General features: G+C 49.5%; 1 protein-coding gene across 7 annotated transcripts in view; it reads right to left on the bottom strand.

Annotated features, from left to right (window-relative positions):
* Window positions 1-14,398, bottom strand: part of CACNA2D3 (calcium voltage-gated channel auxiliary subunit alpha2delta 3) — a 699,185-nt gene that overhangs the window by 61,289 nt on the left and 623,498 nt on the right. For all 7 annotated transcript variants that reach the window (XM_073230729.1, XM_073230727.1, XM_073230728.1 and 4 more), the window contains 4 exons: window positions 9,712-9,773; window positions 8,662-8,706; window positions 4,878-4,940; window positions 1,931-2,001 (listed from right to left, as the gene is read on the bottom strand). In XM_073230729.1, coding sequence (XP_073086830.1) covers window positions 1,931-2,001; window positions 4,878-4,940; window positions 8,662-8,706; window positions 9,712-9,773 — 241 coding nt within the window. The remainder of the gene's footprint in view (window positions 1-1,930; window positions 2,002-4,877; window positions 4,941-8,661; window positions 8,707-9,711; window positions 9,774-14,398) is intronic.

Here is a 14,398-nt window from a genome sequence, read left to right as displayed (position 1 = left end):
TTACTGACTCCTTAATACATGCCAGGCACCGTGGGGGCACTTTATGCTTCATTGTCTCATTAACTCTGACAGCAACCCATGGAAGTGATTATTATGATCCTCTTCATTTTCCACGGAAGGAAACCAAAGCTGGAGAGGTGACCTGACTGAGTCTAAGGCATGCAGCTAGTGACTGTCAGAGCCCGGATCTGGACGCAGTCCATCTGACTCTGCAACCCAAGCCCTCATTGCACTGCTGGCCCTGGTGAGGGGCCCCTTCAAGGCCCAGAGGGTTGTCGACTCACTCCCAGATGACACCAGTCACGGTGAAAACTGAGCAAAGGCCCCAGCCCTGCCCGGTTCTCAAATACCCCAGCTCCTCTCATAGTAAGAGAAAGTTCTAGATTCATGCTCACCCTACTTTACCCACATCAAGGAGAAGACTAGGAATTTAAAAATTCCACTACCATCATTCTCTTTCCCCCACCCAACTGTTGGGAAGAAATATCCCAGAGGGAAAAGGAAAAAAATGGTTCAGTTAAAGAGGTTGAAAAATATGCTTTCAAATGAGAAACACGTGTGAGATCATTCTCATTTTCGTCTCCCCACTGCACCAAGTTGAAAACAAGCTGACACAATACAAATGCACACATCCACATAGAGATACAAAGAATTCACGGTGCCCTGGACGGCAGGCAAATCCCTGGGAAGCTGTAACAAGTCATAGAAAACCCCGCAGCCACCCAAGCCTGGCTCCTGAGTGCTCACGCATGTGCACAGGGACGCCTCAGTAAGAAGGCAAAAAGCTGCACTTGACTTTTCAAAAGGGGACTAAGCAGGAGTGAGCCCTCTGCTGCAGGCAGGCGGGGAGCAGGGGGAGCGTGTCAGGGGCTGCAGAAGGGCTGGAGTCACGCCAACTCCTAATATCATTTTTTTTCCCCTCTTCTGGCACAAACAAGCTTTGGAATCTCAAAAATTGGGTCATCAGTTTTGAATTCCCTGCTTTCAGCACGGCGCTCAGTTGGTCTTGTTGACTGGTTTAAAAGTCCGAGATTTCCTGAGCTAACACTTCCTGGCCATTCAGCTGCAGGGGAGTCATAAATTAGAGACTTGCCTTTCCCACTGGCAGCCACGTGCAATGGTTCTCACAGGTGGGCTGAGGCCCATCCTTGGATTTCTGGCTATTATGAGTTTAACAGCAGCCACGGTGCCCAGGAAAGCACCACTTCCAGATTGCCATTTCCTCGGAGGCCAAGGGAAGGGAGCAGGTTGGCCCCTGGGGGACCTTCCCGGCACCCTGCTCTTGTGGGGGTGACGGCTTCCCCCATAGGCTGCGCCTGCCCAGGAGGGGCACAGCCGTGAGGATGCTGCCCACACCCAGGCTTCACTGAGGTCACGAGAGCTGTCACGAACCGGTTGGCTCTGGCTTGTCACCAGTGGGCGTTGGCACCATCTGGGTTTCCTTCCAGCAGCAGATTTCAACTTACCACCATGCCAGAGCAGATTTTGAGACCCTGCAGGTGATTTTCTAAAAGAATACCACCAAGTCTCTAAGTCTCACATGCCATCCCCGGGCTGCAGATTTCTAGAAGCTTCCCAGGTTGTCAATGTGAGACAAAATACACTCCTTTTGGCCGCTGAAAACGTTTCTGCTTCTTTGCAGCTCTTTGCTTGAGACTGATACGATCGTGCTCCTGTGCAGACTCCGACGGCAATACTGGCCTCCAATAAACTCCACACTGGGTGAACAGGAAACTCATTGTGGGCTGAGTTTCCAAGACTCGGCAGTCATGCAAGAGGCGTCGGATTTCAGCGAGATCTTCAGAGGTGGGAACACAAGCGCAAACCAGCCCAGGGGTCGGGTCTGGGCTCGCTTTACTCGACCTTGGTTCGTTTTATTTTATTTAGGCCAGCTTTTTTGGGGGGCCGCAGGGGACCATCAGACGCTTACCTTTTGAAGGAGCCCATTGTTAGCAGTTTGTTCATCACAGCTCCCTCGACCTCACCAAAGAAGTCTCCAGTCTGCGGGGAAGGAGAGGAAGTGTGGATGAATGACGGGCCCGGACAACTGACAAGTGTAAAAGCTGATGCAGCCCGGGTCCTGGAGCTGACGGGGAAAGGGCAGGATTTTAGGACTACTGTTAAATAAAAGTGGGAAAGGTCTTACTGGTTGGCCCTCAGAAGTGAGGGGTTACAGAGCAAACAAGCGAGTGGGTGTGAATGTTCCACAGCACATGGCAGGGGCAGAGGGGGTGGCGTTGCATGACACGCTGAGAGCTGGAATTCAAACCGTGAGCACATGAGGGCTGCACACACACGCGTGCACACCACGCCAGTGCACTGTGCTCGGTGGAGTGAGCATTTAATCTGCACGCAATCCCATGTGGCTAAAACACTACTTCATGCAGACAGAAACTGGCTGGGGAAGCGCTCCCTAAGCAGTAACTAAAGGCACAGTTTAGGATTCCTGGGTGACCTATTTAGAGAAACAGAGCAGTCCTCTCCACAGGCCCTGTGAGTTTCCTACTACAGAAAATGCATCCTTTCTCAAAATCCTTTTCTGAGGAACACCCTCATTTTGGCCACAGGCAGTTCACAGGCTGAACAAGAACAGGACAGTCCAGTCCTGGAAGGAGAGAGTGTGGCCAGTTGGACTCCTACCCAGCTGCCCTCAGAGACCATAAGGCCGAGTGGCCTTTCCCTACCCCTGAGCTGGTGCCTTTTCAAGTCTGGTTCTTGGCACTGGCTGAGATCTGCCAGCTCTGAGTGACGGAAGGAAGGGTTAGCTCCTCGAGCTTCCCTCTAAGCTCCTGGAACCACTGTCATCAGGGACCCCCTGGGGTGCATGGGGCACCAGCCTCCCCCTGCCAACACCCTGGCATCAGGCAGCGAGGACCAGACCCACCCCTGCTGCAGGTGTCCGAGGACTTACAGCTTGCGTGAGCGCAGGGGAAGGGCACTAAGTAAGAGCCCGACTAACACATCCAAAGGCTTTGTAGTAGCGAGCTCTGGTTCCATTACAATGGAGCCACCTCTCTGTACTCCTGGGAGTTTTTAGGCAGAAAGGCATACCCAGCCTTTGCCAAAAGGCCGAGAAACAGGGGAGGGGGGAAGAGGGGATGACATTTCGTTGACTGTCAAGCACTGCCTTCTTCACTCCAGGGACCCCTGGTGCCTGGCACAAGCCCTGGGCGTGTGCTGCCACCAGAGGCGAGGGGACATTGTGTTGCAGGCGTGTCTGTGTGGCCAGTCGTCAGAGGCAGACGAATCAGCCTGATTGTGGCACAGGAAGCCAGACAAGGACAAACAAGCCCAGGCGAGCGGGCCCCAGGCCCCAGGGACGCTGCAGGCTCATTCCTGGTGGGGCAAGAGCAGGAACCACTGGGTAAGAGGGGCCCTTCCTCCCCCACGACCGGCCGCGTTGCAGCTCCCCACGAGGAAGGCAGGAGGACAGAGCTCTCACAGGTGATCAGTCTGGGTTCCTGGGCTTGGTTCCTGAAGATCTTAGAGCCCCTCCTCCCAGCCAGGCAGCCTACAGACTTCCTGCCCCCCCCAGAGCCCAGCCTCGCTTCTCATGTCCACCCCCATCTAACACCCCTCAGCTGGGCAGCCTCCACTCCACATCTGGGCAGCTCACATCTCCACTGGCCACCCAGGAAACATGCACTTAAAACCCCCACAAATTCTCAGATAAGGGGAAGCTGAAGCATGATCCCACGTGCTGCCTGGAGCCTGTGCTTATGAATTCACCAGCCATTAAGTTCAGGCCCCAATGGGCCACACTTGCAGACAATTAACTAATTTATTAGGCATTAATAGGCCTGTCATACTGTTGACTACTAAGGAATTTCAAATGATTTGATGAGACTTCATTGGAAAACATTAGAGCCCTCCACTAGTGGGGTCGGAAGAAGCCTCCTGGGGTCAATCACCTCCTTGCAGAGAGCCCGCCAGGAGGCTCAATGGGAGATGTGCTCAGGACCCCAGAGCCAGTTACTGAAGATAGCTCACACCAGACACCATCTGCCCTCATGGGGTGCTCCTCAGGGACCCCCTACAGCTACACTCGCCTGCATGTTACCTTGGGTTAGCAGGCTAATTGCAGATTGCAGGAAAAGTTCTGATTTTCAGCTTTAAAGGAACAACCTCTGTTTTTGTGTTACGATGCTGTGGACTTGAACTCTCATTCTGATTTCCAAATACAGTGGAGATTTCTGTGCCCAGCCCTAGAGCTTGGTCTCTTTTGGTCTCGTTCCCTCCTGTCCCCACCCGGCACACGGCTCCTTCAAAGGACGCACATTCTTCAACCACCTCTAGATCCCTGTGGTTTAGGGCTGAAGTTAATCCCTGAACTCAGATGACTAATTTTGAAAAGGCAGAAACCAGAAAAGAAAAGCATGAAGAATAATTATGTTGGAATATATATATTATATATAATATTATATATAACACATTATATATGTGTGTGTTATATATATATAATATATATAATATTATATATAATATATAGACACACACATATATTTATAAGAAGATAAAAGAAAATCGACATTTCAAAAGGAGGAAACCTCCTTTAAATTGTCCAAACTCTCTAAGGCACCTCTACCATTGAGGCGAAGAGTTGTAAATAAGTGAACTTTGAATGAGGGGTGGACAAACCTGGGCTCTGCCTATACCCCACACCCCCCAGCTGGGAGGTCAAAATGCTTTGGGACTTGTGGAGAAGGGTCCTGGAGCATGTTTAGAAGGAGGGAAATAAGGCTTTATAATGTCCTGCTATTACCTCTTACATATAAAGATGATTGTCTCAAAGTTTTCACACCCAGATCTGTCACCCACCCCAGAGCCCAGCGCGTGCTGAGCTCCTTACTTTGAGGCAGAAAAAATGTCTAACTCACCTGCGTGTAGTCTTCAGACACCAGAATAAATCCATTATTGTCTATGAGGTAACAGTTCACAGTCTAGAAAACAAAAATGCCACCATTTCAACTCTGGATTCTCAGACTTCTTTGACATGATATTCTGCCAAGCCAAGAGAAACCCATTTTAGGTTGTTTGTGGGGGATGGGAAACGCCTCCTAGCTCTGCGAGTTGAGGCCATGGTTAAGCTAACCCTTATGTTTACTTTACAAAACCACCCAACAAAAATAAATAAAGCACCAAGCAAGCTTTGAACGCCCCAGATTAGGATAAAGAGAATATAATTCACAAAATTATTAATTACAGTTTGCCTTCCTTTTTGCTCTTTCTATGGCCTGAATAATATTTTCCAGGAACACAGTGTTCAGAGGCCCCCAGGCCTGTATTCACAGAGGCTGAAGCGCAGCTTGTTTTGAAAGCAAAATGCCAGCACAATGTCATTACCTTAATGATGTATTAATGAAATCACTGTGTCAGCTCAGAAGACCATCAGGGGACCAGGTAATATTTTTTAATTTGTTCATAGACTTAGGTCGGGGGAAGGGGCAGACTTCTGTTAAAAGGGAACCTTAGGCCTCCTAAAGGTTTTCAAACTGTGTTTTTAATTGGGAGCTGGATTTAGGGGCAGGGCTGTTAGCTTCTGGAAGCTCAGCCTTATAAACTGTAGAAAGCAGGGCAAACCCCAACCTCTGCTTCCCCCACACTACTTTAATCTCAAGTCAATGATTTGCTACAGGCTAAGTTTTAATTATAGTGCTGTGGCGTTTAAACCTAAGGTTTAATTCCGTCCTTGATGTAACTCAGTTTCTATTTATTGCAGCTTTACCTACCTACTGCAGCATTTAATTTGTAACATATCTTTACCCTGAGCTAAAAAGTCTGCCTAGTGTCAGACCAGGGCAGGGCAGGCAGGGACTGCAGTCCATGGTGTTGTTTTAGGTGGGCATGAAAGTCTGGCAGTGAATTGGTCAGAAGGATACACCCTTTATTAAGGTAGATCCTTTATGACGAGGCAGCCACTAGCTACGTGCAGATCTGAGTTAAATAAAATAAAAAATCCAGTTCCTCGGTTACCTAGTCACATTGCCAGCGCTCTTGTGCATACCTGTGGCTAGCGATTAGGCTTTTGGAAGTTTCCAGCACTGTACAGATTTCTTTGGACTGCAGTGTACTCCAGTGTATTCTAGCCAGCCTACCACGGGCAATATTAGTCAACTCCCTATCTTTGTTTATTTGAATGTTATGACCCTTATTTTGCAGATATAGACACTGAAACAAAGAGAGTCCAATGAAGGGGGGATGGGTGCTGGAGCAGGTCCCGAGCAGAGCATGTCCCATAAGCCTGAAGGGGTCGGGCTGGGTCCTGAGTGCGGAGGAGAAGCATGTGAACGAAACGGGCCCCCATGGCTGCTCTCGGTGGGGACCTGGCCAGCTGAGGGCAGTTAGGGGAGCAGGGTGGGGCATGGTCCCCAAGGCTTAATTAAAAGCCACGAAAGGAGATGACACATGGAAAGAGTCTGTTGCAAGGGTGGGGAGGCAGGGCTAGCTTTTCCATTCAAAACTGTGCCAACTGGTTGTCTGAAGTCAAAACTTAGAGTCAAAATGGGAAATGGATGACAATTTCAAAGCGCCCAAGGAGGACCTTTGAGCACCAGATCAAGTGCAGAAGTCAGAGCAAATTCAGCGCTTCATTTCCAAAGTCGGTGAGCCTTTTTCCATGACGGTTGAGAAGGGGCTTATCTCGGTGACTGCCAAAGGAGACCTTGAGCATAAGCCTTGTGCCTACAGTGCTCAGGGGATATCGTCAGCTGCCTAACCTGCCTGGGCCATTGCAGTCTGAGGTGTTAGGTGAACCATTACCCTAAGGAAAAGAAAAAGTCTGCAGACATTTTTGGGGTACAGCTAACACGAGGGCCTCCTGTCCACCAGGAGCTGGGCACACACTTTTCAGGTTATCTCACTCATTCCATTGCTCTGCAAGGTGGAGATTTCCATCCCCATTATAGAGGAAACCGAGGCACGGAATGGCTCAGAAGCATGCCCAGGGACAAGTGGCCTGCCACTGTCAGAGTCACAGTTTGAAGCTAGTTCTTCTAACTCCATAGCCTGTGCCTCAAACCACCGGGCTACGCCACCCGTGAAACCAGTCCTGGAACAAGAACCAGGTACTGGATGTTTCTGACCCTATGTGGGATCCATTTCCCCCTTGTTTTATACGTGAGGATGCACCCAGGCTTGTGGGAAGATGACTGCCTCTGGCTTTATTCATCAGACTATTTACCCCAACTACTCATCTGTCCATCCAACCAAGCACGCAGCTACCAATCAACCAAGCATCCTCACAGCCAGCCCCCCAGCTAACCACTCAGGGCCCTCGGTTCTCTTACCACCTGTTGGCAGTACCTGAACCGACTCTGCGAGTGGATGGCCTAATGATGCTGATTAATCCACATTGTCAGGGAGCTGTGGTGTCTGTAGCTGGGACCCCAATGTGCTAATAAATGTCTCCCAGCCAGAGGAGAGGTGTGGGGCCACTTGACTATCCTATGAGCGCCGTCCCACACCGGCTGGAGGGGCGTTGGCCCTGAGATGGCACATGATGCTCTTTCCTGAGGGAAAATGATTTCTGATCTGATGATCAGAAAAAGCTGCTCTTCTGCTGAAAAGCTGGTTGATCGTCTCTTACTTTTTGGAGACTGACTCATACAATAATTATGATTTTTTTTTGAACCAGCAGCCAGGCCTCCGGGGATTGAGCGTTTTGTGTTTTAACTTCTTTGTCTCACACTCTCTTTTCTAGCTCTCTGCACTTTTCTCCTTTGCCCACTTTTTTGAAATATATTTCTAATAGGTTTTCTGTGTTGAAACTGTTTGATCAGGATTTCTTTAATCCCTGTCGTGATCAGAAGGCATATAAATATATGATTATTTGCAAGTTCCAGTTTATGTGTTGACTAATGTTTTAGCTCATGTGGGGAAAGGCTATGAGAGGCGAGAGGCATGGTCCCCCCACACCTGCCTGCTCGCACACGCGGGGCAGAGACGTGCAGGACTGAAGGCCCTGCAGACGTGAGCCTGATGGGAAGGCTCATGGCAATGGGGCAGTTCTTTTCTTCTGTTACTCAAGAGTGGGATTCAAATTCCTGCTCCCAAGAAGTGTGTGTGTATGCATGTGTGTGTGTGTGTGTGTGTGTGTGTGTGAGAGAGAGAGAGACAGACAGACAGAGAGAGAGACAGAGAGAGACAGAGAGATAAAGAGAAAGGAAGGGAGAGAGAGATAGGGAGATGTAGGAGGGAAATGTGAAGCTAGAATGAAGAATTCTGAGTTTTCAACCCCTAGATTTTCAGCTCATTTATTACCTGAGATCGAGCAAGCCATTTAATTTTTCTGGTGCTCAGTTTCCCCCTCCGTAAACCGGGACAGTCATGCCTTGCTTGGCCATTTCACTGGTTTGTTCACCAGGACGGGGAGATAACTCATGGGGGAAAGGCTTTGAGGATTGTAATGTGTGCTTCAAATAGCAGTGATTCCTATAAAATGCCCAAATCCCCAAACTGCTGTCCACAGGGCATTTAAAGTGCATTTCACCAGCTCTCATGAACTGTCGGACTCGGAGGAGCAAATCAAAGAAAGAGACAAAGCAGGTGCTCCTGGGATTTGGAGCCTGGTGGGGAGCAATGTGGCCGACCAGCTCTGGGTTTACAGCCACAGTCCGTCCGGCAGAGGGGCCAGGACAGAACCGGGACCCGGGGCCATCCTACCTCGTCCTCGCAGCTGATGGGGCACCGGCCATCCAGAGAGGCGCACTGTGGGGAGGGGCAAGCAGGGAAGACCCATTACTCGACATCCGTTCCAGTGCCTGCTGACCGCTGCTTAGCCACCCAAGGACAAGCTATCAAAGTCCTCGCCTGTGATGCCAATTCCAAATCTCACCCGGAGCGCGGGCTCCGCGGGGGTCTCACCCACCCTCTCTAGGAGCAATGCCAACCCCAAATGGTGACATAAAAGACAATTCTGCAGGGGCCCAGCTCTTTTTCATTTTAACGTATCTATTTTAATTTGTGTTGTCATTTAAAATTGACATATCAATAAAATTAATATTCCTAAAAGCTCAAAGCTTCAAGGGACAAGGTATGAAATTATGTAATTATTTAATTTTAAGTCCCTTAATCTCCAGGGACTTTCAACTGCTGTGTTCTTGCAAATCACATCCCACAGTATCTTCATTTAAGAAATGATGTGACATTCCAATATTCAGAATTGGGCAGACAGAGGCGATTTATGTGTCACCATTTGTGCTGAATTACTAAACAATACCCCTGAGATGACTTAGTCCAGAGAACAGAACCCAGATTCTCCAAGACGGAGAAGCCCTCTGGCCAAAGAAGGCAGATGCATGCTTGGTCAAATTTAGCTCTGCAAAGGCCTTCAAAGGTGCAAAAAAATAGAGACTAACAAATAAATAACTGGGCCTCAGGAGATTAGAAAAAAAAGTCACTAGGGATGTTCTTAAAAGTATCCAATATTTAAAACAAAACAAAACGAAAAAGGACTTCTCCTCTGGAAGGCACTATCTTGATCTCACAATTAAAATTGTTTGGAGGAGCAAATCCCCTGCTTCCCCAGCATGTGGTGTCTGACATGCTGACAGCCCTTCATTCTGCAGTGAACTGAGAGGTAATCTGAGCAGCTGGCAGTTCACTTTACAAACACTCATGGGAAATATGGCCCTTGCAGACTCCGGGTACCCGGTGTGCACACCTGTATAATAACAGCGTTGCTAATGCCTCCATGGGCTGATTATAACTTACCTGTCTGCTGGCAGTCCAGAACTTCCTTTGGAAAAATTCAAGTTTCATCTGAATGCCTACAGCTGGGACAAATTATAAATTAAACAAGGTGTTAGAGATCCCTTTACACAATTATTGAAGATTACCATTGAAAATTATCCATCCTGGCAAGAAGTTAATGTGAACACAGAAGATAAGAACACTTAAAAACTAAATTTACAGTGAAGCATACATAGGACATGCTACCTTTCAGGTAAGGAATTCTCAAGGCTACCTGTCCTCACAGAACTCCTGAGCTAGAACAGGCTGAGCGCAATGCAGATGGCTCTTTGGAGGGCCATTACTTGCATGTGTCTAAAATTCATACACTTGTGATCATCCTCATTCCCAACACAAGCTAAAAACAGGAACGGGGGGAAAAAGGACATTCAGCAGGTCATTTTCTTTTGAGATCTGTCGCAGGCATTGCCATCTAAAATGTAGAATATGCATGTGTTCTTGAGACAGAAAGTTAGAAAAGCACTCATCAGGAGGCCAGTGTTCAGCAGTGAGTCACTTTGCTACGATGTGACTTTGTTGAACTGGCTCCCAGTACCCATGTCTCAACGATCTTCTCTCCTCAGGAACCCTGAGGGCAGGATACCATTCTGTTTGTGACACACTGTGAGAGAAACACACAGAAAGGGAAGAAGCTAAGATAGTGACTCAGAACTTGAGAGAGCGGCATTTGGTACAACCTCAGAATTACGATAGGAACAAGCTCGCACTATTTCTCTCCATGAAGCAAGATGATGCAACTCTTGAAACCATCTTAGAAAGTGCTCAAGTCGGGGCAAACTGCTCATCAGATGGTGAGATAACTTCAGAGGAGCTTGGAAAGAAGGAACGAGACTGTGCACGAATCACTGTGCTCGTGTGGGACGCTCTTTGCCCAGCACGGTTCTGTAAAGCTCAACCCATTGCACGTGACCTCTCCAATTTTCGCTATATGTACACACCACCAGTATTGTTCTGTATATTTCCATGCTTTTTCCTCATACTTAAACACCTAAAGTATCTTCAAACTAAGGATTAATGTCCATCAAAAGAAATACACAATTATAAAAAAATAAACATTTATTCAGTACTCTTCAAAACTTGCATGTCACATGTTAGAACCCCAGTGGAGTACCCCGATCATTGCTTGGCTGGCTTTAGGAACCTGATGATTCAGGAAGGTCTCAGGCTGAACGATCAAGTGTATTCTCATTTCCTAAAGGAATGGTTGAAGAAAGTCCTGGGAGCCACGTTGACAGGGGCATGTCCTTGGCACCCCCTTCGGTCTTTGAACTTCGAGCATCAGACCCGGGAGGACAAGGCGACAACCAAGCCTGGTTGCAACATGCAGAATGGGGAGTGTCTGCAAGGTGCCATTCCAGGCCCTGGGCCTGTCCTACTTTGCCCCAAGTGTCTTCTGCCCTCAGGACCATAAGGTGCCCCCCAAGAGGGACCTATTCATGCTCTGCACTGGATCCTGGTCCCCCAGCAAGATGCAGAGCACACAGGGGACGCAGCAGGAAGTGCTTGCTTCTTAAAAACCTGTCAGGCGATACTGCAGTTAGACTTCCAGAGCATGGCGGAGGAGGGGCTGTCATCACACCCCAACCAAGGCTTTCCAGTGGCCGTGCTCCGCACAGCAGAACGCTGGGGAGCTGAAAGGGAGAGGACTGCTGCTGGGAGCCTTCCCTCCGCGTGCCAAGACCATTTACATCAGAAGTTCTGGGGGTGGCACCTGGGCATGAGCAGTTTGAAAAGAAGCACGCAGGTGCCTGGAATGTGCAGCCAGGGTGGAATGCGGCCGCTCTGGAGCCTTAGCGTAGTGGCTCTCAACCTACTGCCACGTGGACCGCTTCGTCACTGCGGCACAGCTGGTCCTTCCTGGTCCTGCAGAAAGTTGCAGAGAAAGCCCGGGAGATGCCGATTTAGGAGTAGGAGGCTGTTTTCTGCAGTTTCGAATAAATCTTGTCTTCCCAAAAGCCTGCCGGCGTGTGTCTGTTGGGGATGAGCCAGGCCTGGAAGCTGCGAACCAGGCTGCGGGCTGGGATCCGCCTGGACCCACCAGCAAGCAGTGAGGGCCTGCCCCGGGCTGAGGAAGGGGCCTGGAATGAGTGTGTCTGGTTCTACCAGCGGGAGGGGAGGCAGAAGATGGACTTCAGGGCAGAGGGGCCTAGAACTCAATGTGACATCCAGTCACTGGTATTGAGGGGAGGGAGGCAATGAGTTTCTTCCTCTGCGTGCCTCTCTCTGCAGCTTCCCGAGCTAACAGAGTAATTCTAAGGCCACCTCTGAGGGCCAAGGTCAAGAGCTACGGCAGGCTTTGGGACTCTCCAGGATAGAAGCAGAGGTTTCCCGAGAGGCACCCACAGAGACCTTTCCATGGTGTTTCTCATTCGATAGCTCCAAGCCGCCCCGGCCCACCACCATTTGCTGAGTGCCTGGCAGTGCCCCCTGTGCCCTTTCTGAGTGCCCCCCATTCTCTGACGCAGCCCCATTCTCACCTCCCTGGTGCAGCTAGCTGCTCCCTCCTGGGTGTTTACGCATCGCACATTCTTGCAGTCTGCTATCATCTGCCCCTCTCGGTCTGTACCCCAGCTCCGCAGAGCGCTTTAATCTTTCCGCATGAGTCAGTCCCTCCGTCCCATTAATCATGCGGCTGCTTCTCTCTGATCTCCCTCCAGCAGGCTGCATCCTCTCCCTGGTCCCGATGCCCTGAACTACACGCGGCTTTCCCCGCTCCTCACCCACTCCCCGTCTGGGCAGTGAGCTCCATGCCCCACAGCCTGGCTGCAGCTGGCCTGCTGGCTTTTGTTCTGGCTGTGTGTTTGCTGGCTGACCACCCCACCAGCACCCTTGGCCTCCCACAGCACGTCTGCACTTAGAGCATTTTCACCTGCAAGTCGGTGCACTGCTCTCTGATCCCGAGTCCCAAGCCCATCAGCAAGTCGGCTTCATGACTGTGTGTTCGGTAGCCTTCTCTGTGCCAAGTTCTCAGCTGGGGACAAAGGGGGATGAGACCACAGGCTCCCATCTAGTGGGCAGCAGCCATGTGATAGAAGCGACAGCAGAAGCTTGAATGGGCTTGAAGAGGATGGCGCAGACTTGGCCCGGGGTTGTGGCGTGGGCTTTGCGTGAGGTAAGGCAGAGAGATACAACTCACAGGGCAAGTGAGGGCGCAGCTAAGATGGTAAGCCAAGCGCAGAACCAGTCGGGCCACAGGATGGAGCCTTGGAAAAGACCACAGCGTTCTGAGGTTTCAAAGAGCGGGGGTGGGGGACGTGGTGTGCAGGCCAATGGTAATAAATGGCAAAAGGTCATCAATGTCAGGTCAGCGCATCTGATGAGTGTTAGCTGGAGTGGGCCCGAGGGGTGAAACCAGCCTCTCTGGGTCAGTAAAGATGTCCTGGCACACAGGCACACCCGTTTATTTTCATACTGTCTGTGGTGCAGTGCAGCAAGGGGCATGCAACAGGGACCGAGTGGCTCCCAAACCCAGCATTCCCTCCTGCGCCCATTCAAGAAGAACTGCTGACACTTGCTGTAGGGTATGAGGAGCCTTGAAGATCTCCAGGCAGAGATGTGGCAGGACCTCAGACCTGGATGGTAGGAAGTCCATGATGGAAGCTTTGGAGAGGAAGTGCTCGGGAAAGGGCCCAGACAGTGGGAAATAGCAACATGACTTATGCAGTCTTAGCTGTTTAGTGCATTTGGCTAATTTTTTCTTAAGGGTGAAAATGATTTAAAGTAAAGAAAACACACACACACACACACACAAAAAAAAACAGAATAAAAATTCTTCCCCAACCGAAATGCTTAAGAGAATCCAAAGGCCAGCTCTCTTCAGAAAGTACAAATATGAGCTTCCTCTATTTTTCTTTGTTTTGTTCAACATTTTTTTTCTTTTTTTCAACTTTCATAGGAAAAAATCACTATTGCTTCAGTGAGGCCCACTCTTCCCACCCAGCACGCAGCCCAGATGGAACTCGAGGTACTTTCATGCCCATCTCTTTGGTCCTTTCAGCAGCATTTCAAGCCAAAACCGTATATTCTGATTCCAGTCTATCTTGCTAATTTAATAAAGGAAACGTGGACAAAAAAATGCTTTAGTGAAACCCAAGTCCCAAAGAGAAGGCAGAAAATAAAAATACCATTCCTGGACGTTGACGTTTTTTAGACAGTCCAGAAAGTCATCAGCATATTTCACCCGGAGGGCATGGTGCTCCTGACTTCTGTTCGATGACGGACTTCCCCCGTTCCCCAGCTTCCTAACTTCCTTCCTATCTACTTCTTCTTTCCTCCTTGGGACACACAGCTGACCTCAAGGGCTCTGTCCTACGAGCTGTCCATTTAAATGGCCATGAGCTACATGTGGCTATTTAAATTAAAATTAAGTGAAATCAGTAATTAGTTCCTCAGTGGCACTAGTGACATTTTAAGTGCTCAGTAGCAACATGGGGCTGGTGGCTATGGGACTGGACCACGCAGATCTTGAACATTTCCATCACGCAGAGAGTTCTACTGGACGGTGATCTGTAACATAGGAGGGGTCACAGAGAGGACACTGGGGCTCTTTAAGGATTGAAGGTAAAGTTCTCCAAAGACCTGTCCATGCTGCCCACTCCCTGGAGGTGGCAGAAATGAGGACAGCTTAGGTGTTGAGGATTTAGATCAG

Source organism: Manis javanica, chromosome 3 (assembly GCF_040802235.1).
Source record: "Manis javanica isolate MJ-LG chromosome 3, MJ_LKY, whole genome shotgun sequence".
In the NCBI taxonomy this organism is placed as follows: domain Eukaryota; kingdom Metazoa; phylum Chordata; class Mammalia; order Pholidota; family Manidae; genus Manis; species Manis javanica.
The sequence above is the reverse complement of the archived record's forward strand: the minus strand, read 5'-3'. Positions and strand labels throughout refer to the sequence as shown.